The sequence below is a fragment of the Raphanus sativus genome, chromosome 2, assembly GCF_000801105.2.
Source record: "Raphanus sativus cultivar WK10039 chromosome 2, ASM80110v3, whole genome shotgun sequence".
In the NCBI taxonomy this organism is placed as follows: Eukaryota; Viridiplantae; Streptophyta; class Magnoliopsida; order Brassicales; family Brassicaceae; genus Raphanus; species Raphanus sativus.
The window spans coordinates 33,178,962-33,203,487 of NC_079512.1; the positions used below are offsets into that span (position 1 = coordinate 33,178,962).

Below are 24,526 nucleotides of genomic sequence, written 5' to 3' on the forward strand. Positions count from 1 at the left end.
AATCAGGAAGGGGAAAGTGGTGGAGAAAAGAGCCTTTTGGGTTATATAAAATAGCAGGGCATATATTCCTAATGGCTCTTTTAATATAATCAAAGGGAAACAAGTGAGTAAGCAGGTGATGAGGTTCCACTAAACAAGATGAATAGAAAATTTATAATGCTTAAGGATTATATTCAAGTGTCTCAATCCTCAATAACATGGGACCTATATAATTATAATCCATCATTTCATTTCCTGACTCATTTTGGTTATTAGATTATTTGACGCTTGCCAAGCATCAATCATAGGTTTTCTCTACCAAAACCTAGAATTTGGTATTGACCAAGTCTATGCAATCAGTAAAAATTGACCACCAACTTCAACCAATAGCAATACAACCACTTTGTTACTATCTACATCCTCTATAAGCATTCATTTCTTTTATTCTTCTCTTTTTTTTTTTGAACAACCTATTCTTCTCTTTTACTTTCGGAAAGTGGTGATTACTTAAATGAAGATAAAGCTATGGTCTCTTCACTTGGATTAGGACAAGATTCTGTGCCAAAATCTAAAAAATTTCAGCAATTTATTTACAAATATCAGTAACAAGTCAGACAGCCTACCAATATTTTAACTTCGCAAGACTATCATGTAGCCTTCTCACAGTTTATCCAAAAGAACAGGATTTCCTAGTGAAACCGAACTCTAAACACAAATAAACGGTCAACCAATGACTTCATGTCTCGAATCTGTTAATTTTAAGGAAAAGTGGTACTTTATTATGAACAATAATTTTTCACTACCAGCAAAAGTAGAAAAGTTTTTAATATCTTCTAATGACTGACACATAAACTTACCAATATGATTGTGCTTAGGGCCCAAATCAAATATCTTGATTTAGGATTTGATTTGTGACCCACTTTGATCACTTTTTCTCACTTAGACAGCTTTTTAGTTGATAGAAAAAAAAGACAGCTTTTTTCACGTTTGTTTATGGACAACTTGGCCCTTTTCCTCACTAATATATTTTATATTTTATTACGGCATTTATTTTACCTTATATTTGTTCAAATGTTTTATCAAATCAGCTAAAACTTCTCCTATCATTCCATTATAATATTTGTTGGAAAAGAACATCTACGCACGCAGAGACCAAGATAAGCCTATTATGGATATTGTCATAAGAATATCTTTAAACTCACTAGGCTCCATGGACTAAACTATACATATTTTTGTAGCACTGGTGGTAGTGGATCCTGAGGAGTGATCTCCCTCGCTCATAGTGGGAATGATGAAAAAGATATCACTAACTTAGATTCTAAATAGATGAAGTTTACTATTATAAAACTACAACATAATCTTTTGCTAAAATACAAAATATTAAAACCCTGAATTTTCATATATATTTAAAGGTCTTGGTATTAGCAGACACATAATAACTTTTGGGGTTTCAGTTTTGTTCTTCTTACGATTACAGGCTAAAGCACTCTTGTCTCCTATTTCACTATAATACAGTTTCTTCTTAACATCATAAAGAGAAACAAATTTTGATTACTACTATACCCTTGGATAAAATCTAATATCACATATATTACTTCCTAAGTATACATAAGAACTACCTATATTTGTCTTGTCTTCTCATATTTTTTACAAAATTTTCTCCGGACTGGTATACAAGAATAGACCTGCTAGGCGAATTGAAGTACCGAAGCAAATCCTAGTCACTATATATTCAACTTCGATTTAAACACTTAATAATTTTGAAGGTTAAATTCATGGAAAGAATGAGGCATAAGGGGGAAGTTTACCTTTTCAGGTGAAAATGTGATGTTGATGGTTGCTTTAATTTGAGGTCAGAAATTAGAGGTTGGTGCAGAATCTGCAGATGCGTCTTCGAGTCATCATCTGTGCCAGCAAAAGAGCTTTCATGCACCATAAACCGTTGGGGATAAGCAACGTTAAAAGGTTGGCAGAGGCAAAAAAAAAAGAGTCAGTGCACTAACAATAAGTAACTGAAAAGCTGACCGATCTGTAAAGAACTTGTGATGGCTGTGTCATGTGACATTTTCTGATCACTGGATGTTGTCGAACAAAACATAAGCCAATCGATATGGGTAATATATGTTTTTAGATGGGCCCAAATTTTAGTCAAGTTGATTATCATTTTTAGATGTGTAAGTTAATTATAACCAAACGAGATAATAACTTCTGATCAGGAGACGAGACAGTAATTCAATGACTTTCAGACAGTTGGATCTCAGCCTTAAAAAAATGTACTTGGATTCTATTAAGCTTTTCAGTCTACACCGATGTAATTCCGTACTCCACCTCTTGATGAAACAAACGCCATTAATTGGCCTTATTGGTATCAGATTCTAATGGTGCTTTTAATGAGGACAGTGACATTTGCGGCTTATTATCAGAACATGTTCCCTGCCATGGTCGGTCTCTGAAGAATGCAAAGTATCTAGTTGAGTCCAGAGAGAAAGTAAAAATAGGCCTCATGTTACGTTCTAGATAGGTTTCTGAACTAATAGTATGAAGAAAGCTGAGATCAATAAAGAACACTGAATCACAGATAAATAAAGGTTTAGGTGTTGAATCATGGCTTTTCTGCACGTAAATGTGAAAGATTGTACAAGAAATTCTAGGGCGGTAGAAATAATTAAAGACATTAGACCCGTTCGGTGAATAGAATGATGACCCAAGTCTAGGTTTCAAGGCTTATGTGATGTAAAGGGTTTAGAACAAACGGTGTATAGAGTGCTTTAACCAGAAGTGAAAAGATACGGAGATTGGCTAGTCACTATCTCCAATAATGGATGCAGAAGGGGATAAGGAAGCATGCGCACAAGATAAGCATAAAAACTTTTCTTGTTGGGTTTAATCCCTACTTATAGCAGCACAAATTTCAATGTTTCTAGGTTTAATCCCTAGAAGCATGAACTGCATAAGTACGGAGCACAAATTTCAATGTTTCTGGACTTGTACTCCGTACTTATGCAGTTCTATCTTTTCGAGTATTGAAATTTGTAGAAGGACAACACATGAGAAGCCTGAAGTGCTCGCTTTTTCACTTTTCACACAACCAATACAATAATACTAGTCAAGAAGTCATCATACCAAGCTCTTAATAAGAGGAGATGATGACGAGTTACATTTCACCAAACCAAATGGCATTTACCACCGACTCAATTCAACTGAACTCTAAATCATGTTTCTGAGATAAACTGAAACAGTATGTAGGATCAGCTGGCTGGATATCAAATGGGCTATTCATGTCCAAATGGACAGTTCATGGTTAAAAAAGAATGTCCAAATTGAAATTTTCTTTGTATGCATTAATGACTTTCCTCCAAACCGATTTAACTTAACTATTTAAGTATTTTAGATCGACGATTATGTGATCCAACCTGTGCGGACACAATCATGTTACTCTATTTGAACCCGTTTTGTATATCGATTTGCCAGTTATCCGTCCATTATGTTCTGGACACAGACCACTCATGGACATTCCACCCATTTAACATCCCTATACTTGATAAGAAGAGATAAAGAGTTAATAGTTCTGGTGTGACAAAAAAAAAGAGTTAATAGTTCTTGGCTTTATGGAAGCCTATAGCCAACACAGAACTTTTGCAAATAAATGTCACAATTGATGTAGATGTACTACTATTGAAGTTATCACTTGTTGCAACTGATTTATGTTGGGATTGTTAAATCCCGTGTCCAACTCTATATTATCCGATTAGTACGGTATTGTCCACTTTGGGCCTTAATAATAAGCCCGCATGGATTTACTTTTGGTTTCCTTCCCAAAAGGCCTCGTACTAATTAGAGTTGGACTTCTCTTTATATATTAGATTTTCCTTTGTCTAATATCCGATGTGGGACTTTGTTTGATATCTCACATTCTCTCCCTCAAACTAAGAACCACAACTTATCTCTTGTGTGTTTCCTAATCAAAGGGCTTTCCTTTGAGAATGCTTTTCCCACAACATCACAGGTTCCATGATCTTCTGACGTTTCTGCAAACAGACCTTCTTTTTCTTCTTATACCCGTTCTTACTTAAAGGGTATTTTTGGTCTTTTGCATCTCTTCGTCAAACCGCTCTGATACCAATTGTTGGGATTGTTAAATCCCGTGTCCAACTCTATATTATCCGATTAGTACGATATTGTCCACTTTGGGCCTTAATAATAAGCCCGCATGGATTTACTTTTGGTTTCCTTCCCAAAAGGCCTCGTACTAATTACAGTTGGACTTCTCTTTATATATTAGATTTTCCTTTGTCTAATATCCGATGTGGGACTTTGTTTGATATCTCACAATTTATGTTTCGCTTGTGGTCTTGTGGGTCGTAGCTTTTGTAAGTTGTACATTTTTCCTGATAAAAATGTGAGACTTCAAACAAATTCAATGTGTGAATCGTGATATTTTCTAGAATTGTAGTTTGTATATCATGAATCAAACCCAACATTGACTATTTTTATACGACGATGCAATCAGGTTATAAATTTGTGCTTAGTCTGGTTGATACCGGATCTTTTATTTTAACATTTGAGAAAAGTCTCGCAGTCATGTAAATATTCTTTAAATATTAAATTAATTTTGGGTTTGATGAAGATTAGATCGACACCTTCATACCGTCTATATCTATATCTTTATCATGTTCTTTACATTATGTGCTATTGCGGCCCAATACAAGTTGACCCCGTTATCTTGGAATGTAAGCAACGTTGACATTTTAGACTTATCATATTTTATCTGTGATTTTTTTGTCAGCTATCATTTTTTATGAGTTTAACTTTTCTCCTCGTTCGTTGACAAAAAAAAAAATTCTCCTCGTTCTTTCAAAAGTTTTATACTCTGAGATTACTTTTGTTATTTTATTTTCTTTGGTCATATTCATTAATAGATAGGCAGTCGAATTTTCCCAAGTTTTTTTTTTTGTAACTTGAATTTTCCCAAGTTCTTACATCTGAACTGTGGTTAACGCAATAGTTCTTGCAGTGTCGATTGTTAGCTCCTTTTGGACATTTTCCACATGAATAAATAAATTCTTACTAGGAAATGTGATGTCTGCTTTTTTACAACAGGAATCAAATGATTTTTTTTGTCCATATGAGAGCACATGAAAGCTTAGTCGTAGTATAATAAAAACTCATAGTAATGTAATGAAATATATATGTATAGTGCTCTTTGACGTCGTCATAACCACTGAATAAAGTAACTTCACAGGCGAGAAAACAGCAAATTATTTCACTACATCTTTTGTAGTTTTATATAGCCGACCATCCATAATGATTACTCTTAAAATGTTAATTATCCTATTTAAGTGACACCGCTGGTTGTTGTCTTATACGGTTTGGTTGCTCTACGCAAAATGTATAGCTTAGAACAGTCGATGCGGTCAAGTGGAAGCAGATGGGTATGGGACGTTAACATATAAAGTTTAATCTTCATGTTATATGAAACTAAGTTTCATCCTCCTGAATATGAGTCTATACTTTAAAACTCATTTGAATGTCTTTGAGAAAAAGTTTATTCTCGAGTTTCCAATTTCAATAGATTTAACCAGATTAAAAGAATTATTTTTCAAAAAAAAAGTATGGCTTAACTAAATATAAGAGGACTTCAAAATTTTCTGTTATATAATTAAAGCGATTCTAGTGCAACTTTTGCGTAGTAAGCCGAGGCTTCAGAATTAATAAATTGATGCTTGTGTAGTGTGTAGATAATGGATCATTGGTGGTGTTTTCATTACTTACTACATTACCTATTAATGTGGACTGGTGTTTTATTACTTACTAGTATAGAGCCCATGCTACGCATGGGAATTTTTTTTTTGTTACAAAGAAAATTAAATTTCAATTATGTAATTAAAGTTACATGTGTAATATAACTTTCATTTATCAGTGGGAGATTAATATATATAAACAAATCATTAACACACATTTATACATAATTAATTTGAAATGTGATTAACATCCGAAATGTCATTTCTTCATCATCTTTTGGAGATGGCGTGAACTGAGTTTTTAGTTTGTTTTATTAAAATGAAAACTGTTTCTTGAAATATTATTTAAGGGTTTCAGGAAAAAAATTTTAGTCTAAAAATATAAATTATTTTCTGTTTTCATTAGTTATTAAAACAGCCTAGGAAATTTGTAAAAGAAAACTTGAAAAAGTTCAAAATTAATTACAAAAATGATTATAAATTTAATTTTAAAAATTAAAATGTAAAAGAAAAGTTATTGTTTACCTTTTTTTTAAACCGAATTATTATTTACCTGAATTATGGATGGTCAAACATTATGCAACTCTGTCTATTCCATTACCCCAACTTTTCTTTTTTGTAGTTTTGATTTTTCATCATGCATATCTGCAGCAAACTAAAATAGTTCTAAAAACCGAACAATACAAAGATTAATGCTTTTATGGTTTTGTTTACTCAGAGTTTGTAGCATAAGTTTCATAGTTTCATATGACTCATTATGAAACTTAGTGAGAAACCCATAGTAATTCAGGTGATGAATGATAAAAGTTTCAAATTGATGCAGAAAAAAGAAGATTATGAAGAAACACCATAAGAAGGAATATAGGTTTGCAATAGGCCCTAGATTGATTTTAGAGTTCCTGCGAAATAAAAAAGAATTCATTTACGTGCAAAATAGTGGAGATAGTGGCTTTGATTGAGCAATTAAGATCAATTTTATTTTTTCGAAAGAATTTTAACTGTATAATGGTCCATTTTAATTTTGAATTAAAATTATTTTAACTGTATTTTTTTGAAAAAATTCTTATTCGTCAGGTGACTTGCGTTTTAGTATATAAAAGATTACATTAGTCGGGTTGAGTGCAGTTTGTAAGTTTGCTTCACGGATTTCTAGTATAGTGTTACTGCACTTGATGTGTTCAGATTAAAGTCATAAGTTAATTGATGTAACGTCGGGTTCTCTATACTTACAATTTGAGAAGCAAACCGTGTTTCTTTTTCTTTTTAAATCTTTAGAATTATAACCCTGATATGTTACATGGACGAATGAGTGAGACCCAATCCGCTTAAGCTTATGATCTTTTTATATAAAAATTATACATTCAAAGGCTGAATAAAATTTAGCAAAGCAAAAGAAAATGACTCTGAATATATGATATTGTGGAAACTTCTTGGTCCACTGGTTTAACTAAAAGTTCATTAATGTTTATACACCAAAAACTATGAAGTTTGAACTCTAAAAAACACAGATTATATAAATTATGGAGAAAAAAGTTATAAAAAATTTTCAGCATCGTGTATGGTTTATCATCAAACATGAATTTAAAAGAATGGTTCAGAGTAACGCAGTTAGACATATATTTTCATACAGTGATAGATTTAGCGGAAAAATATAAGATATTTTAAAAGAAATCGAGACAATAATCCGCGGAATTACGAGATGGATCTCATATAACTTCCCCACCACTACCTTTGGTCATTCATTTTTGGATAATGTATAAACGCCAAAGGGAATGGTGAGCGTGGCATTATTTTTTCTAAAATAGTGTTTACAATTAATACTCGAAATATGACATATTCTTCAACTAAAACTAAAGTAGGTAGTGGGTTTTCTTTACATTCTTAATCATTTTTATAGTTGAAATAAATGATTTCCACAATCATAGAATACAAACTATCGAAAGTGGAACCCGTATCACGAATTTGCCGATGTTTTATTCGTTGGCTAATTAAAATAAAGTGTGGATTAATGATACTATTGCTTGCTCCTTTAGATTCTGGACTTTCGTTTCATAGCTTTTTTTTTCTTTTCATTAAACTTCTTTTCTATCCCCTCTTGTCATATTTAGCTACTATTTTATTCTAGCCTATATGATCTAGGCTTATATCTACTCTCAGGAACTTTTTAAACATAAGGCATTTGTACCGGTGAGAAACTCAACCAAATTGTTAAATATAAACCATTTTCACCACAAAAATATTAAACCATCGACATGTGGCTTTAAAGTTTCTCATGGATTTGCAGAAGTTTTGGAAAAATTACCTCTTGTTAATAATATTTTCTGGAAAAAAAATCTCTTAACTCGTGATGATAATGATTTCAATCAATGTATAGCAATTTAAATAAAAATATTATATGTGAGGAATTGTACAATGTTTAATTCTGTGATATTGTACATAAATTTATCATTTTAGCTTTTGTGTGTTTCGTATCAACACACCAGTTTCGCTCCTAATTATGGATTTCTTGTGTTTCAACTAGGTATTGAGCCCATATATTATTGCCTTTATTAATTAACTTGTTGGTTGTAGTAGCGTTTGTTTAGGTTTTGTTTTGTTTGCTAGTGTAGTTTTCTTAATTTGTTAGCAAACTATTGATGTGAAGTGTTAGTTTAGTCAAACAAATCCTAGCTCAACTGGGTAATTATTGATAACCACTGATATGTAAATGCATTTATATGCTTTTAACAATCTCTATGTTAATTCAAGACGTTGCATATTGAAGCATAATATTAAAGAACTACTTTGGTACAAAAAAAAGAACAATCTAAGTTACATTCCATCTAAGATATGGGTACAAATCACAAACCCGACAAGAGTCTATATCAATTGATTCAGTTATGTAATTCACATTGTCATTTTTTTGGTCAACCACCTTGTGAGATCAAGTTGAACCTTTCTTCATATTCCTATTCCAACTGCAAAGATTCCATAACAGTTCCCTTGTATTTTATATCTTAAGACTTTTAAACATTTTGTGGTAACTATTTTCGAAAGCAAAAGGTTTTTTGATTAAAAAAACATTTTAAAAACACAAAGCATACATGTTCATATGGTCATCAAGTATGCTACTTGAAGTGTATATATATATTTTTATTTTTTTCTGATAGCCATTTACAAATTTTAGTTCTTGATTCAAACAACACGATATCATCTAATTAACGCAAGTGCAAGTTGATGGATATAAAAAAAAAATCCATCAAAATAAGAGACAAAGCAATTGTTCTAAAAGAAAAAAAGAACCCGGCAAATAACGAGTGAATCGCACTAAAATCAGGTGGGCCTACAATTTGTCTTTTCTCCACTTCTCAATTCGCACTAATAAACCCGAAAAGGCATTACGTAATAATTTCAATTTCCACACTATTATTTAAAACTAATAGTAAACATTTCAATGTGTTACAAAATTTTCCAAGACCAACTGATTTTATAATAATTAAGGAATAAAGGGATATATCAAATATCATTTTGATTGGTGCATTCCCACCACGAATGTGCTGAACGTGTCGTAAAACACAGCCGTGAGACTTGACAAAGCACACTGCTTACATGAGCCAAATAATTATAATTGTGGTAATACTATCGACTAATAAATCTTTTTAGCGATAAATTACTAAGTTATTCGTTTCACTCCGACATAGCTAACCGTGGTAAAAAAAAGACCACAACTAATCAGCCGTCCACAACTAATGGATCGTCTATGTCCATTCTCTTGGTTCAAGAATTGAATTTCGTCATAACAATTGGTACGTAAATTTTCAAAACTCGAAATCATTATTTACTGATTTTGTAATCATTACATAACATTTTTTCGTTATTGGCTTCATCCACACGTTAACGCAAATCACTTCATGCTAAATCAATCTTTTTAAATTTTTTTATATATCACAATTCAGGATATTACACACTCAAAAGTAAAACAAATTAATCTATTGAATTATTATTAGTGAATAAAATCTTCACGAATATATTTAGAAAAAAAATCAGACAAGAATAATAATATTTTTTAAAATATCCGAGTACAGTTGTATTGTGTGATATGTGAAGCAGAGAATCGGTTCCAATATATTATCCGAAATTGTTTAAATTATTTTGTTTGATTCTGCGATATTATGTAAATACACTCTGCCGATTTGACCTTTCGTCCTTCTCTATCTCTATCCCAATCCCGACACCACCGAAGAAGAAGACGAAGACGAAGAAGGGAACTCGCAGACGCAAACTTCCCCCCGGGAAAACTCTAGAAACCGTTAGTTAAAAAAAAATGTGCGAGCCCGATGATAATACTACCGCCAGAAACGGCGTCACACCTCCACCTACGAGGTCAAGAGAGCTTCTGATGGATGTAGACGACTTGGATCTCGACGGCTCGTGGCCTCTGGATCAGATCCCTTACTTGTCCTCGTCGAATCGCATGATATCTCCGATTTTCGTCTCCTCTTCCTCCGAGCAGCCTTGCTCTCCTCTCTGGGCGTTCTCCGACGCCGTCGGAGGAACCGTTAACCACGGAGGAGACGATGAGAAGATCTGCTCCGCCTCCGGTGTTCCTTCGTTTCGTCTCTCGGATTATCCTCTCTTCCTCCCTTGTCAGTAGCCTCGCCGAACTTTCAACCTTTTGTTTTCGTTCGTTCTTTCCCGATTTAGAAGACATCATTTCTGTTTTAAGCTTATACATCTTTTTTTATCGTAGACTAATAGAATCTCTGCTTATAGATTGAACAGTGATTTGGTTGATTGATTTGATTTGATTTGATTTGGCGTTTGACTTTGTTCTGCGCTGAATTTTTTTGGTTTCTGAAGGTGTTAATAAGTCTTTATTGAAACTTGCAGACTCTTCTTCACCATCAGTGACAGTGGCTGAGAACACCACAGAGAAGCATAACGGTTTCCAGTTTCCTTCTCCGTTGATGAGCCTAGTCCCGCCGGAGAACACAGACAACTACTGCGTGATCAAAGAGAGGATGACTCAGGCGCTTCGCTACTTCAAAGAATCAACCGAGCAACACGTCTTGGCTCAGGTGTGGGCTCCTGTGAGAAAGAATGGTCGTGATTTGCTGACGACTTTGGGTCAACCTTTTGTTCTTAATCCTAACGGTAACGGGCTTAATCAATACAGGATGATCTCTCTCACCTATATGTTTTCTGTGGATAGTGAGAGTGACTTTGAGCTCGGTCTCCCCGGTCGGGTTTTCCGTCAGAAACTGCCCGAGTGGACTCCCAATGTCCAGTACTATTCCAGCAAAGAATTCTCCCGGCTTGACCACGCCTTGCACTACAACGTGCGTGGCACGCTGGCCTTGCCTGTCTTTAATCCCTCTGGTGAGTCATGCATAGGGGTTGTGGAACTTATCATGACCTCGGAGAAGATTCACTATGCACCCGAAGTGGACAGAGTTTGCAAAGCCCTCGAGGTTTGGTTCTCTTTGCTTCCTCGGCCTTGCTCTGTTTTATCCTTTATCTGAATTGTTTTAAAGAACTTTTTGTGGATGGACTTCAGTTTAACAAGATTTGGTCATTTTGGCAGGCTGTAAATCTGAAAAGCTCAGAGATACTTGATCACCAGACCACTCAGGTTAGCCACAAGTATTACTTTGTCATTTGATGGGTCATTGGGTTCTCACTGTTTTCGGTTGACTTTGTATTCGCAGATATGCAATGAGAGTCGCCAAAACGCACTTGCCGAGATTCTGGAAGTGCTGACAGTTGTATGCGAGACCCATAACTTGCCTCTGGCTCAGACTTGGGTTCCATGCCAGCATGGGAGCGTTCTTGCCAATGGTGGCGGTCTAAAGAAAAACTGCACCAGTTTTGACGGTAGCTGCATGGGCCAAGTTTGCATGTCCACAACCGACATGGCGTGCTATGTCGTGGATGCTCATGTCTGGGGTTTTAGAGATGCATGTCTTGAACACCATCTCCAGAAAGGACAGGGAGTTGCTGGACGAGCTTTTCTCAATGGTGGCTCGTGTTTCTGCAGAGACATCACCAAGTTCTGCAAAACGCAGTACCCGCTGGTCCATTACGCGCTCATGTTTAAGTTAACCACTTGTTTCGCAATCTCTCTCCAGAGCTCTTACACAGGCGACGACAGTTACATTCTTGAATTCTTTCTTCCCTCTAGTATAACAGACAACCAAGAGCAAGATTCGCTGCTGGGTTCTCTTTTGGTGACAATGAAAGAACATTTCCAGAGTCTGAGGGTTGCATCTGGGGTTGACTTTGGTGAAGATGACGACAAATTGTCCTTCGAGATCATCGAAGCATTGCCGGACAAGAAGATTCATTCACAAATAGAATCCATTCGAGTTCCCTTTTCTGGTTTCAAGTCAAACGCGACTGAGACGCTGTTAATTCCTCAACCTGCGGTTCCGTCGTCTGATCACGTGAACGGCAAAACCAACGTGGCCCCTGTAAACGGTGTGGTTAAGGAGAAGAAGAAAACAGAGAAAAAGCGTGGGAAGACTGAGAAAACTATCAGTCTGGATGTACTTCAGCAGTATTTCACCGGAAGTCTCAAAGACGCTGCAAAGAGCCTAGGAGGTAACTAATATGTACATTTTCGTGTTGTGGTTAGTTACTTGCTAGGAATATTTTAATAAAAATCTATTGTTGTTGTTGTTGTTGTCTCAGTTTGCCCGACGACAATGAAGCGAATTTGCAGACAACACGGAATCTCGCGGTGGCCATCGAGAAAGATCAAGAAAGTGAATCGCTCAATCACAAAGCTGAAACGCGTCATCGAATCTGTTCAATGTACTGATGGAGGCCTCGACTTGACTTCCATGGCCGTTAGCTCCATTCCTTGGACACACGGTCAAACAGCAGCGCAGCAACTAAACTCACCCAGCGGTTCCAAACCACCCGAGCTACCAACCACCAACAATTCACCTAACCACTGGTCAAATGAACACAGTCCTCCCGAGCCAAACGGTTCGCCTGAGTTACCAAGCAATGGTCATAAGCGGTCACGGACGGCGGATGAGAGCGCTGGGACCCCGACATCTCACGGTTCATGTGACGGTAACGGTAACCAATTAGATGAAACAAAAGTCCCAAGCCAAGATCCGCTGTTCACAGTGGGTGGAGGACCACCGGGGCTATTCTTTCCACCTTATTCTAGAGATCATGACGTATCCGCAGCATCTTTCGCAATGCCAAACAGGCTTCTTGGTACTATAGACCATTTCCGAGGAATGCCCATTGAAGACGCTGGAAGTTCAAAAGATCTGAGGAATCTCTGCTCTACTGCAGCATTTGAAGATAAGTTTCCAGACTCGAACTGGATGAACAATGATAATAACAGCAACAACAACATGTACGTTCCTCCAAAGGAAGAGGAAGTGGCAAATATTACACGGGAACCACCATCAGAGTCAGAAATGAGGACGGTAACCATAAAAGCAAGTTACAAAGAAGACATAATACGGTTCAGAATACCCTCAGGTTCTGGTATAACGGAACTGAAGGATGAAGTGGCGAAGAGGCTGAGAATTGACGCAGGTACGTTTGATATCAAGTATCTTGACGATGATAATGAATGGGTTTTGATAGCTTGTGATGCTGATCTTCAAGAATGTCTCGAGATCCCTAGATCCTCCCGTACTAATATAGTACGGCTCCTGGTTCATGATGTAACAGCGAACCTCGGGAGCTCCTGCGAGAGCACAGGAGAATTGTAAATAGTTTTTTTTTTACTGTTTAGGGTTGTTTGTTTTTGTTTTTTTCTATTGTTCTTGGGTGAGGAACAAGCAAAAGAATGTGTATGGGGGACAAAGGTGTAAGAAAAAAAAAACATTTGTTTGTAACTGTAAGTGGGAGAGTGAAGTTAGAAGTCAATTGTATTTGGAAACTAATTCCACACATGTTTTTTTGTATTTTAATTTTGAAAAATGAAGAAAAATGAACAAAATCAAATTCTTGCATATGTTGAAGGTTTCTACTTTCGATAGATTCAGAATCAAGCCAATTTGTTAGACACTCTCAACTGCAGTTAAAAGTATCTTCAATCCTTTTTTTACCAATATATATTATCCAGTTTAGCACCAGTGTGAATTTGTATAGCTAAAAACTTTTGAATTACCTAATAGAACTATAAAGATATATGTTCAAGATCCGGTAAAAAGAGGTTTACAAGGGTTAAATTTTGCATAGTTTGGAATTCATGTACTGGCCTAGTGATCTAAAATCTTCTAACCATTCAAAAAGAACACTACTTCTAAGTTCTAACCAAGGTCAAAGAAGCATGAAGAAATATAATTCTCAATTTGGCCTAAATTCAGATTTGTAAATTATCCCGTCCCACTGCTGGTCTTAGTTAGTATAGCAGCATAGCTGGAAGACCAAATATGACTACAAAAAGGTTAAAATGAAAAACAAAATTGCGCATCCAGGGAATCGAACCCTGGTCAGTACCGTGGGAGGGTACTATGATACCACTACACCAGATGCGCTTGTTTGATAGTTTCCCAGACTAACTCCTTGTATCTGTAACATTAATTCGCTTACTCGTCAAACGCCTGGCCTTTGGCATTTACGTTTCTTCAAAATCAAACAAACAACCCCAAATCTCTTCCCCTCTAATAATCGAATTCGATCCACAACCACCACCGATCTTCTTCTAAAACCCTAATCAGATCGGTTAGGTCATGGACAAAAGTACCAGCATAAGCACCAACGTTAGCAGCACGACAACTTCCATGGAGAAGATCGATCAGGCAGCGAGCTGGATCAGCGCCACAATCATCTCCGCTTTCTTCGCCTCCCTCGAGCGCTGCTCCTGCGTCAATCTCTCTACTTCCCATGACGACGATGACGAAGAATCCTACCACCGTCCCCTTGCTCTCTCCGCCGCTCCTCATTCCAACGACACCGTTTGGCTCCCTGTTGACCTCTCTCTCTCTCTCTCTCTCTCTCTGGTAATAAAAAAATCCTATCGTGTGCGTGTGTATGTGTTGCTTCCTCTGGTAATCGATAAGTACGCATTACATGTAACAATGCTACTGGATGGATATTTCAGACCCTTTTGGATTGTAAATGTCAGACTCGGGAACTTGTTTTGTTCTTTTTGGTTTTGTGATGCTTCTCATGTGCTTTGTCTGTTTGTAGTGAAGATCATTCGTTTTGAAGTTTCTTTCGTTAATGGGACCAATCTGACTTCCAAGTATTTAAAACCAGAACAAGTTCAGTTTGTTTAGTGCAACTGATAACCAGACAGAGATCTGACACTTGGACATCAACTACTTCCAAATAACACCCCGTGTGTGTGTGTGGTATTTGGTGCGGAATTCAATGCGGTCAGAGTAAATGTCGTGTTTAACTTGAACTACTCATTATTTTGTTTGCTTTAAGCTAGATTCCAAGGATTCTCTCATTTTGAGACGATATTGTTTAAACGTCTTTGTCATATAAAAACATAAGTATTATTGGACCATCCACCGAGTCACACTCGAACCTTTTTTTTTTTACTTTTAATTTCGCTTGGGATCCAAACAAAGTTCATCGGTGGATTAGGTTGTTTTGTTCTTTGAGTTTCTTGAAATGGGTCTCTGAGGGTTTACACCAATTGCTAAGGAAGCAATATGTTGAATCAACCAACAATGACTCTCAAGGATGTTTTGGGTGCCGTATCATTTCGTTTTAGGGTGTAGGGAGTAAAAGATAACATAATCTACTCTTTGTTGTTAGAGTGCATTTGAGTGGGAATATTGTTATAAAGTTACATCATTTGTTTGTATCAAGGAAAAGTTTAAATTTATGGACGGTTTGGCATGCTTCCTCTAGTCAAGAAATAAAAGTAACCTGCTGGCTCCTATGATGTGTATGACTTGACTATAAGCTAAACAATAATTAATAAGTAAGGCCACCAACAACTTTCTTAGGTGTGTCACTTTACCTCCCGTGATTACTTCTTAAAAAAGCGAGTTTAGCTTTGTTTCTTACTTTATAAAAAAATCACGTATTTTTAGAAATTGTTTTGCTGATAGGTTCGTATTGAATTTGATCTCTTTGGATAATTGAGCGTATTGTTAGAAAGAAAACCAAATCGTTCTCGTCCTGAAACAACCAATCAGAATGATCCATCTGTATGCCTTATTGGTATATATATTTCTAAAACAAGCTCTTGTTTCTTTTTCTGTATGCCTTATTCCCAAAACAGTCAAACTTCATATCTTTGGCAATGAATTCGCACAGACCTAATCCTAGTCCAATCTCTACACTCTTCTCTTCATCTCCTTACAAATTCTTTCTCTCTTTCCCTCCTCTCCTTGCTACCTCCATTAACCGCAAACGACAACGTTTCACCTCTCTCTTCTTGTTGTTATTCCTCTTCCTCTGTTTGTCTTTTGCTACTTCCATGGCAGTCTCAGATTCAGACTCAGGTCCTGTTGTTCACACGACCCCACTTGTCACCTTCCTCCAGCGCCTGCAACTCACGGCGATCCGATCATGCCCCAAGAAACCTGACCCGAAAGTCTACATCGACCTATCTCTCAAGCTCCCTCACGATCTCTCCACCGTTGAATCCGTCTTCGACGATCTCACGGCCGGGTCACGTGACATGTCGGTGCCAGTGGAGAAGCTCAAAAAGTTCGTTAACGAATACTTCGACCCCGCAGGGAAGGATCTGGTGCACCACGAGCCAGAAGACTTCGTCTCTGATCCCACCGAGTTTCTCCTCAACGTGGAGAACAAGCAAGTCAGAGTATGGGCGCGTGAGGTGCACTGCCTGTGGAAAACCCTGAGCGGCAGAGTCTCTGACGCCGTGATAGAGTCACCTGACAGGCACACGCTTCTCCCGTTGCCGGAACCGGTTATCATTCCCGGTTCGAGATTCAGAGAGGTCTATTACTGGGATTCTTACTGGGTCATCAAGTTAGTAGTGTTCATCAACTTTTTCAAACTATTGTTTTTTTTTACTTTCTATAATTAATTCTTCAACTCGTTTTTTTTTATATTCCGTGTTGACTACGGAACACGAGCTCACGTGTCGATGTCATGTTATGTTGTGCTTTTTGCACGTGTAGAGGACTTTTGACGAGTAAAATGTTCACTACGGCACAAGGTTTAGTGACGAACCTGATGTCACTCGTGGAGACTTATGGTTACGTTCTGAACGGCGCTAGAGCTTATTACACTAACCGAAGGTAAACCAAAGTCCATAATCATCGTTACATGTTATTTGACAGAGAGTAAAAAAAGTTAATATTTTTATTTGTTTTTAAGCCAACCACCTCTACTGAGCTCAATGGTTTATGAGATTTATAAAGTCACCAAAGATGAGGAACTTGTGATGAAAGCTATCCCTGTGCTTCTCAAAGAATACGAGTTCTGGAACTCAGGTTAGTTTTTTTTAGTTGAGTTACATAATGCTATGGAGTGTTCTTATATTTAATGTTGGTTATATTATTTCTTTTAATTTTGTAGGAAAACATAAGGTGGTTATTCGAGACGCTAGTGGCAATGATCACATTTTAAGCCGTTACTACGCCATGTGGAACATGCCCAGACCTGAATCCTCTGTTTTCGTATGTTTCTTGACTCATTACCGCAAGTAAACTGTTCTTTTTTCTAACTGGGAAAAAGATATTGTGACTCTCTCTCTCTCGCTCACAGGATCAAGAATCAGCTTCGGGGTTTTCCAGTACGTTGGAGAAACAAAGGTTCCATCGAGATATAGCTACGGCTGCTGAATCAGGATGCGACTTCAGCACGCGATGGATGAGGTCAAATTAATTATCAAAGAAAACTGCGACTAGATTCGTTTATGTTTCTGTCACTCTTAATTTATCTCACATATCATCTGTGCAGACATCCTCCTAATTTCACAACGATGGCTACAACATCAGTTGTTCCTGTTGATCTAAATGTCTTTCTTCTCAAGGTTTTGTTTACTGATCACTTTAGATCTCTATTCATTATGGTTCAAGATTGTACATGACTATGCTTGAGCCTTGTACTGATCTTCTATTCTCCCCTTAGATGGAACTCGATATAGCGTTTATGATGGAGATTGCTGGCGACAAAAACGGTTCAGAGCGTTTTGTGAAAGCGTCAGAAGCAAGAAAGAAAGCGTTTGAGATCGTGTTTTGGAACGAAAAAGCAGGGCAGTGGCTAGATTACTGGCTTTCCTCTAATGGTGATGTAAGTTAAAGAATCTTTTAGTTACGTTATCGGATTTGTAATCTTGTTCAAGCATTGAGAACGCGTTTGTGTCTTCAGGAGCCTGAGACATGGAAAGCTGAGAACCAAAACAACAACGTGTTTGCATCTAACTTCGCCCCTATTTGGATTAGTTCCTTCCATTCTGGTAAAACTATGTCTAACTGTTTATAACACAGAGCCGGTCTTGGGTATAATAGTAAATTGAAACATTTACATATGACCTCGAAATTTTAATATATATAATTTATACAAACATAAGTTCTCAAAATTGTTTTAATTTTTTTTTAACTAAAATTTCTAATAAATTGTCTATATCCTCCAAAATCTTAAAACTGGCTATGTGCACACATGTACCTAAAGATAGTATATGAACGTATTATCTTGTAACATGTAGATGAAAATTTTGTCAAGAAAGTTGTGAAGGCTCTTGAAAACTCAGGACTCATCGCTCCCGCTGGAATCCTAACCTCTTTGACAAACTCGGGACAACAATGGTAAATGAAATTACTTGTGGTTCAAGTTTCACTTTGATTATTCTTTAAATTTTTTGATGAACCATTTTGAACGTTCGATGTATAACAGGGACGCTCCTAATGGATGGGCACCGCAACAAGAGATGATTGTCACAGGACTCGCGAGATCTGATCTAAAGGAAGCTAAAGTGATGGCAGAGGAGATTGCAAGGAGGTGGATAAGAAGCAGCTATCGTGCATACAAGACAAGTGGGACTATTCATGAGAAGCTCGATGTTTCAGAGATTGGTGAATATGGTGGTGGAGGAGAATATAAGCCACAGGTAAAACATTTTGATTTTTGAGCTCTCTTCTTCAACTTCTTTGTGGTTAGTGAGCTATTAGGGGGTCGAAAATTCACAAACAGATATGATGTTTTGAGGGCATGAGTTTTGAACTTTGTTGGTTTTTATCTTTGCAGACGGGATTTGGATGGTCAAATGGAGTTATATTAACATTCTTGGAGGAGTTTGGATGGCCCTCTGACCTGAGCATTATTGAACCGTAGATTTCCTACTTTTGTATTAAACATTAAATAAAGGAGTTACTTCAAAGTTTGTAATTTTATCAAAAACTTTATAATAGTGGAAATTTAATCGAGTTTCCTTTTTGGGTGGATTTTGGGGATTTTAAAGGTTTTCATCTACATGTTCACATACATGTACCTAAGATAGTATTATGAACGTATTATCTTAAAGCCATGTTCACATACCTACTAAATCGAGAGCAGACTAAAGCAATTCACATTATGATTATAACTAAGGAAGCTAACACTTAATTTGGTGTTACATGAGTTGTTCTGTTGTTTTTTTTTTTTTTTTGAAACCGAGTTGTTCTGTTGTTGGATTGAAATTGTGAGTGGGGGGTAAATTATTCATGCTACTTAAAAGTGATTAATGGCTTGCGTATCAAATACAGTTGGCAAACAAAAATATATTTAGTCTATGATTTTCGCTTAATCAGCACTTATTTTCTCTAAGCTGGAAAAAGGTTTATATAAGTTGGAAAAAGTTGATCATAATCAGAATCCGCGTTTGGATGAATCAGATTGTACCCGACGAATCCTAATAGAAAAAATGAGATAATGGGTCGGTCATTTTACAAAAGGGGACAAATTAGACGGCCCTAAACTAATATTGGAATCGGGAACACAAGTTGCAATGATATTAAACTATTGGCTATGAACTTAAAATCACATTAAAAATACAGATCGGAAAAATAATGGTTAACAGATTAGATTATGACAACGGATGATGCATAGAGAGAGAATCTTCCGGCCAAGTAGGGATTGGTTTGCTGCTGGTCAACATCCATTTTGTTTCCCAAAACCCCATGTGCACTTTCTCATTAGTCAAACTTAGAGATGTTTAAGTTTGGAAATAGAAAACCATTTAGATTCCTAAACATTTGAGTCATACTGATCTTTTCATTTCAGACATCCTTTTTCTCGGCTATAAAAAATGTCTTTTCAATATATTCAAAGGTGAAATACGAATGATCTATGAATGTAGGAGCTGGACATTGAGTACCATTAGGTGTTGAACATTTGCATTAGCTGTTTGGCTTCCTCCCCGTGTAGATATGAGAATTGTAATGTACGGTTTCATGATTCACTAATCAAATTATCATAATGATTTAATATTAAAGCTCTAATATCTTACTAAATCATTGCATAAGAGCACATGTAATGTAAGTGTGAAGAATGGTACGTAATCTCTTCTCCTTTATGAATATTGCATATATTCCGACTATATATTATGTATATAAGCTAAATTCTTAAAGTTTTTAATTAATTTCTAGCAATAATTATTCAATTTATATGGTGTCAGCTTTATGTTGTATGATTGAACCAGAAATTGTCCCATGTCACCTTTTCGCTTGATGAGAAAGACGCCATTCCATTCGCTATGATGAGGAAGTTCACCTTTATCTAATTATAACAAAAGAGAAACGCATAAGCCAGAAAAGAATATTCATCATAGAATACAATAGAAAAAGTACTTTGAAATACGGTAGAATATGGGCAATTGATAACTACGCATACTATATATTCGTCATGCTAAAGTGGTGGTTTGGGACGATTATTGAAAGTGACAATAACATTGTCAAACCAAATTTTCTTTCCTGACAAATTTGTTAACTTAACTAAAGAGGTGGTTTAATGTGATTTATTTTGTTAAAAAGTGATGATATATATCTTGGTTATGTAATACATATTAATCATCGACCTTGACGAAAAGACAGTATTGATCCAAGGAAGACATGTGTATATATATGACTTCGTTGGCGCTAGCAATTTTTTCTCCGAAAAACTGATTTTCCATTATCTGTTTCCCCAGTTTTTCCTTTGTTTCAAACCGATGGTATATTATATTTGTCTATTCAGTTTCACTGAAGTTTTTCTATAACTATCATTCTACGTACCAAAAGGTTTAAATGGAACGATTACACCGAAAGCATATAACTACACAGGTTATATGACTCTTTTTCTTCTTCTTTTTTCTTGTAACTGAGGGGGTTATATGACTTCATAAAAAGTATCTATAGTATTCCTATTTGAAGTATGTTCTTGTAAATATGCTCACTCGTGAGAGTTGCATGTGAACTTTATAATTGTTTAACAAATTTTCGAACGTACCCTCAGAAAAACTTACGAAGCTAACAATATAGATGCCTTATTTCTCAAAAAAAAATAAAAAATATATATATATATAGATGCCTTAAAAATTGTATTGGAGGTTACGGTCCTCGTATAAGCATGATGAACACTGAATTATTCAAAAATGATTGATCGCTAAATTATTAAAAATTAAATAAATATCGGTGACCGTGTTTCAAGGCAGAGGAGGAGCGAGCCAGCACGCAGTTTGCAAACCTCACGTGCGTAAGCCTTCTTGCAAGATTCTTTCTAAATGTTTCTCATGCTACTCCTACGTTGCTACTCCTGTCGTTTTCACATTCAGTCATTCAACTACTCGCCGTCTCACTTTCGTTGCCAAGTCATTGCTAATTATTTTGTTAATCTTCTAATTATTTGTTTATTCGCATAGCAGGCTTTTAGAGTCATTATACGCTTTGACAAATCTCACTAAACTATTCAAAAAAATTGTTAGTCGGTAAATAAAAGTTGTGTAGAAGGCTAACAAGGAGTTCGTGGATTATTATGCGAAATCTAATTGGAAACCACAAGGGATCTATACCTTAACAAAATATTGATTTATATTTATATATGTTAAGTATTTTGGTTTTTCAGCTTAATTATATTTTTTCGTGAATTATAAAAGCTAGAAGAATAGAAAATAAAAATCAGATAAATTTATTAATTTTTACTAATATTATTAAATTAACATATTTAGACAAATTTATAGCAAATTGATCTAATTAAATTAATTCAAAATAATGTAAACCAATTGTATAGTTGAAATTTAAAAAAAGTATCCCGATTCCGATTTGCCTTAAACCGATTTTTACAACATTGATAATTGATTTATTTTACTTTATTCCATAACTTTAAAAAAAAAAATCCACTATAAAACTATCGTCTCGGTCACTTGTCCCCCAAACCTGCGTTTATTCCGAGATTGATATCGGGAAAACTATTAAACGAATTTTAATTGATGTTAGTAAATGAGGTTAGAATAATGAGTTAATGAGTGACACCAAGTATACAACTAGACATCACGATTGTATAATTGTCTCCTACAAGTGAGTCAAACCTTAGGCCTTTTGACCGTTAATATTTGCCTTCGACGACAAGCTATTCCATTTTGGTTCCCTTCATTTGTTTTTGCTGTACAAATCTAAGCGTTGGTAATTGATTAACAAACTCTTATTGAGCTCGTTAACTGAAATACAGTCATGGAAAATAAGAAATAAATCATTAATTTATACCTAATCAGAGATTGACAGCTATTTAATTTATTTGAGTATTTAATTAGAGTTTGAACCAAATCTTTTCATAAATTATTTATCAATGTAAATTAATTAAAAAATGGTAATCATCAAAAGCCACATGATAGCTCTCTAAATAGATAAGTATAACAAATCAAACCATACAAAAGGTTGATGGTTTGTTTCCCATTGCCAGTTTTAGCTTCCGTTTTTCCGTTGAATAGTTTTCTCAATTGTAGTTACTACCTTTCTCCATTTGAGCTCAGTACATTAAAAACAAGAACAAAACTTAGCTTCACCCCCTTAAGATGAACCTTTACATTCACCCACCAATAGAAATTAGTTAATTAAGATTTGATATCTTTTAAAAAAGGAAACCAAATAATAAGAATTTAATGAAATAAAATTATGTTTTTAGATAAATAAAAAATAGTAGCAAATATCAAAAAAAAAATATTCTTTTTAATATTGATAAATCCGTCACAAAACCCTAAACCCTAAATTCTAAACCCTAAACCTTAAATTCTAAATACTAAACCCTAAACCTTTGGGAAAAGCCTGAACCCTTGGGCAAATCCTATACCCTAAACCCTTAAATTTAAACCAAACCTTAAATCATAAACTAAATCCTAATCCCTAAACCCTAAATCATAACCTCTAATACTAAACCCTAAATCATTAATTTCAAAATGGTTTATAGTTTAATATTAAGAATTTATGATTTAATATTTGTCAAAGAGTTTAGGGTTTAGGGTTTCGTGTTTAGAATTTAGGGTTTAATACTATGGTTTATGATTAAGGGTTTAGGGTTTAAGATTAACGATTTAGGGTATAGGATTTGCCCAAGGGTTCAGGCTTTCCCCAAGGGTTTAGGGTTTAGTATTTAGAATTTAGGGTTTAGGGTTTAATATTTTCTGACGGATTTATTAATACTAAAAAAATATTTTTTTATAATTGCTACTATTTTTTATTTATCTAAAAACATAATTTTATTTATTTAAATTCTTATTACTTGGTTTCCTTTTTTAAGAGATATCAAATCTCAATTAACTCATTTCTATTGGTGGATGAATGTAGAGGTTCATCTTAGGGGGTGAAACTAAGTTTTGTTCTAAAAACAAATAAAAGAAAAGTCCTGCTGTTTAGTAAGAACTTCAAAACCAAGCATTTAAAGATGTTTTAGAAAGACATTAAAATTATTTTCATCTTTATTATAAAATACTCTATTTCTTATTTAATGGAAGATTTATGATATTTTAGATGTTGATTTAATTGGTTGCAAAATTATTTTCACCTTTATTATAAAATATCTTATTCTTTATCAAAAAATACTAAAACTATTTTCACATTTATTATAAAATATCTTCTTACTTTCAAGATTTCTTGTTTTTTAATTTTTAAATTTTGAAAATATGTAATTGGGTTTTGTATAAATTGTCTTTAATGTTTTGCAGTAATTTCTGGTGTCTGTTTTTAGCATTTCAAAGTACTGTAAGTTTTGTTTAAAAAAAAACTAGCTAAATTTTGTTGCATTACTATTCTACGTTTATAACAAGAATTAATATTGTAGTTGCGCCAAAGAAAACAGATAATTAATATTGTTGGTAAATAATAAAAATAATATATTATAGAAAAAATCTATAAAAAATATTCCAGCTAAATTTTTAAGCTTTTTAATATTCAATTTTTTGCTATCCAATTTAATACCCAAACTAATTATCTTATTTATTTTAATATACTTATTTTTAAAATTGTGGTCATTTAAATATCCAAACTGTGATCATTTTAATAATAAGTTTCAAATAAACTTAAAATTTTATAAAATTAAAAAAACAAATCTTAAAGTTTTCAAATTTTATTTTAACTTTTAATAATAAAAGTAACTGAATTTGGGATAATCTTAAATTCTTTCTAATATTAGTACTAATTTTAAATTTAGTTTGTTTTCTAAAGTTTAAAATTAATTTTTTTATTCAAAATGATTTTTCTAAATTTAAAAATGTTATCCAAAATTTATTTAATTTTACTCTTAATTTTTTAGATTTTTTTTAAGATTTAATTTTGAATTTTAGATATTTTTAAAGTTTTGTCTGAAACTTAATGAAACTTATTAATATTATTGATTAAAATTAGTATAGTTTGGATATAAAAATGAGCAAAATAATTAATTTATGTATCAAACTATGCAGCCAAAAAAATCAA

At 34.7% G+C, this 24,526-nt stretch overlaps 3 protein-coding genes and 1 non-coding gene across 4 annotated transcripts; 3 read left to right on the top strand and 1 right to left on the bottom strand.

Moving 5' to 3' along the window:
• The first annotated feature begins 9,885 nt into the window (after window positions 1–9,885).
• On the top strand, window positions 9,886–13,619 carry LOC108841674 (protein NLP7). Its single transcript, XM_018614433.2, has 5 exons — window positions 9,886–10,345; window positions 10,590–11,170; window positions 11,284–11,331; window positions 11,408–12,299; window positions 12,390–13,619. The coding sequence occupies exons 1-5, from the start codon at window positions 10,024–10,026 to the stop codon at window positions 13,436–13,438; spliced, it is 2,892 nt and encodes a 963-aa protein (XP_018469935.2). The 5' UTR covers window positions 9,886–10,023; the 3' UTR covers window positions 13,439–13,619.
• Window positions 13,620–14,138: 519 nt separating this feature from the next.
• Window positions 14,139–14,209, bottom strand: TRNAG-CCC (transfer RNA glycine (anticodon CCC)). The gene has a single exon. It is a non-coding gene; the product is annotated as a tRNA-Gly (tRNA).
• A 30-nt stretch (window positions 14,210–14,239) lies between these two features.
• LOC108841682 (uncharacterized) lies at window positions 14,240–15,355 on the top strand. Its single transcript, XM_018614442.2, has one exon. The coding sequence runs from the start codon at window positions 14,405–14,407 to the stop codon at window positions 14,951–14,953; it is 549 nt and encodes a 182-aa protein (XP_018469944.2). The 5' UTR covers window positions 14,240–14,404; the 3' UTR covers window positions 14,954–15,355.
• Window positions 15,356–15,777: 422 nt separating this feature from the next.
• LOC108841677 (trehalase) lies at window positions 15,778–19,033 on the top strand. Its single transcript, XM_018614437.2, has 11 exons — window positions 15,778–16,631; window positions 16,784–16,903; window positions 16,983–17,098; window positions 17,184–17,284; window positions 17,373–17,482; window positions 17,568–17,640; window positions 17,739–17,900; window positions 17,979–18,066; window positions 18,316–18,415; window positions 18,504–18,717; window positions 18,855–19,033. The coding sequence occupies exons 1-11, from the start codon at window positions 15,937–15,939 to the stop codon at window positions 18,939–18,941; spliced, it is 1,866 nt and encodes a 621-aa protein (XP_018469939.1). The 5' UTR covers window positions 15,778–15,936; the 3' UTR covers window positions 18,942–19,033.
• Window positions 19,034–24,526: the final 5,493 nt, after the last annotated feature.

Coding starts and splice junctions, on each gene's coding strand:
- LOC108841677 (XM_018614437.2), top strand. CDS start 15,937: ATGAATTCGCACAGACCTAATCCTAGTCCAATCTCTACACTCTTCTCT. Junction 16,904..16,982: donor GCTTATTACACTAACCGAAG/GTAAACCAAAGT, acceptor TTTGTTTTTAAG/CCAACCACCTCTACTGAGCT. Junction 17,483..17,567: donor TTCAGCACGCGATGGATGAG/GTCAAATTAATT, acceptor TCATCTGTGCAG/ACATCCTCCTAATTTCACAA.
- LOC108841674 (XM_018614433.2), top strand. CDS start 10,024: ATGTGCGAGCCCGATGATAATACTACCGCCAGAAACGGCGTCACACCT. Junction 11,332..11,407: donor TTGATCACCAGACCACTCAG/GTTAGCCACAAG, acceptor TTGTATTCGCAG/ATATGCAATGAGAGTCGCCA. Junction 12,300..12,389: donor CGCTGCAAAGAGCCTAGGAG/GTAACTAATATG, acceptor TTGTTGTCTCAG/TTTGCCCGACGACAATGAAG.
- LOC108841682 (XM_018614442.2), top strand. CDS start 14,405: ATGGACAAAAGTACCAGCATAAGCACCAACGTTAGCAGCACGACAACT.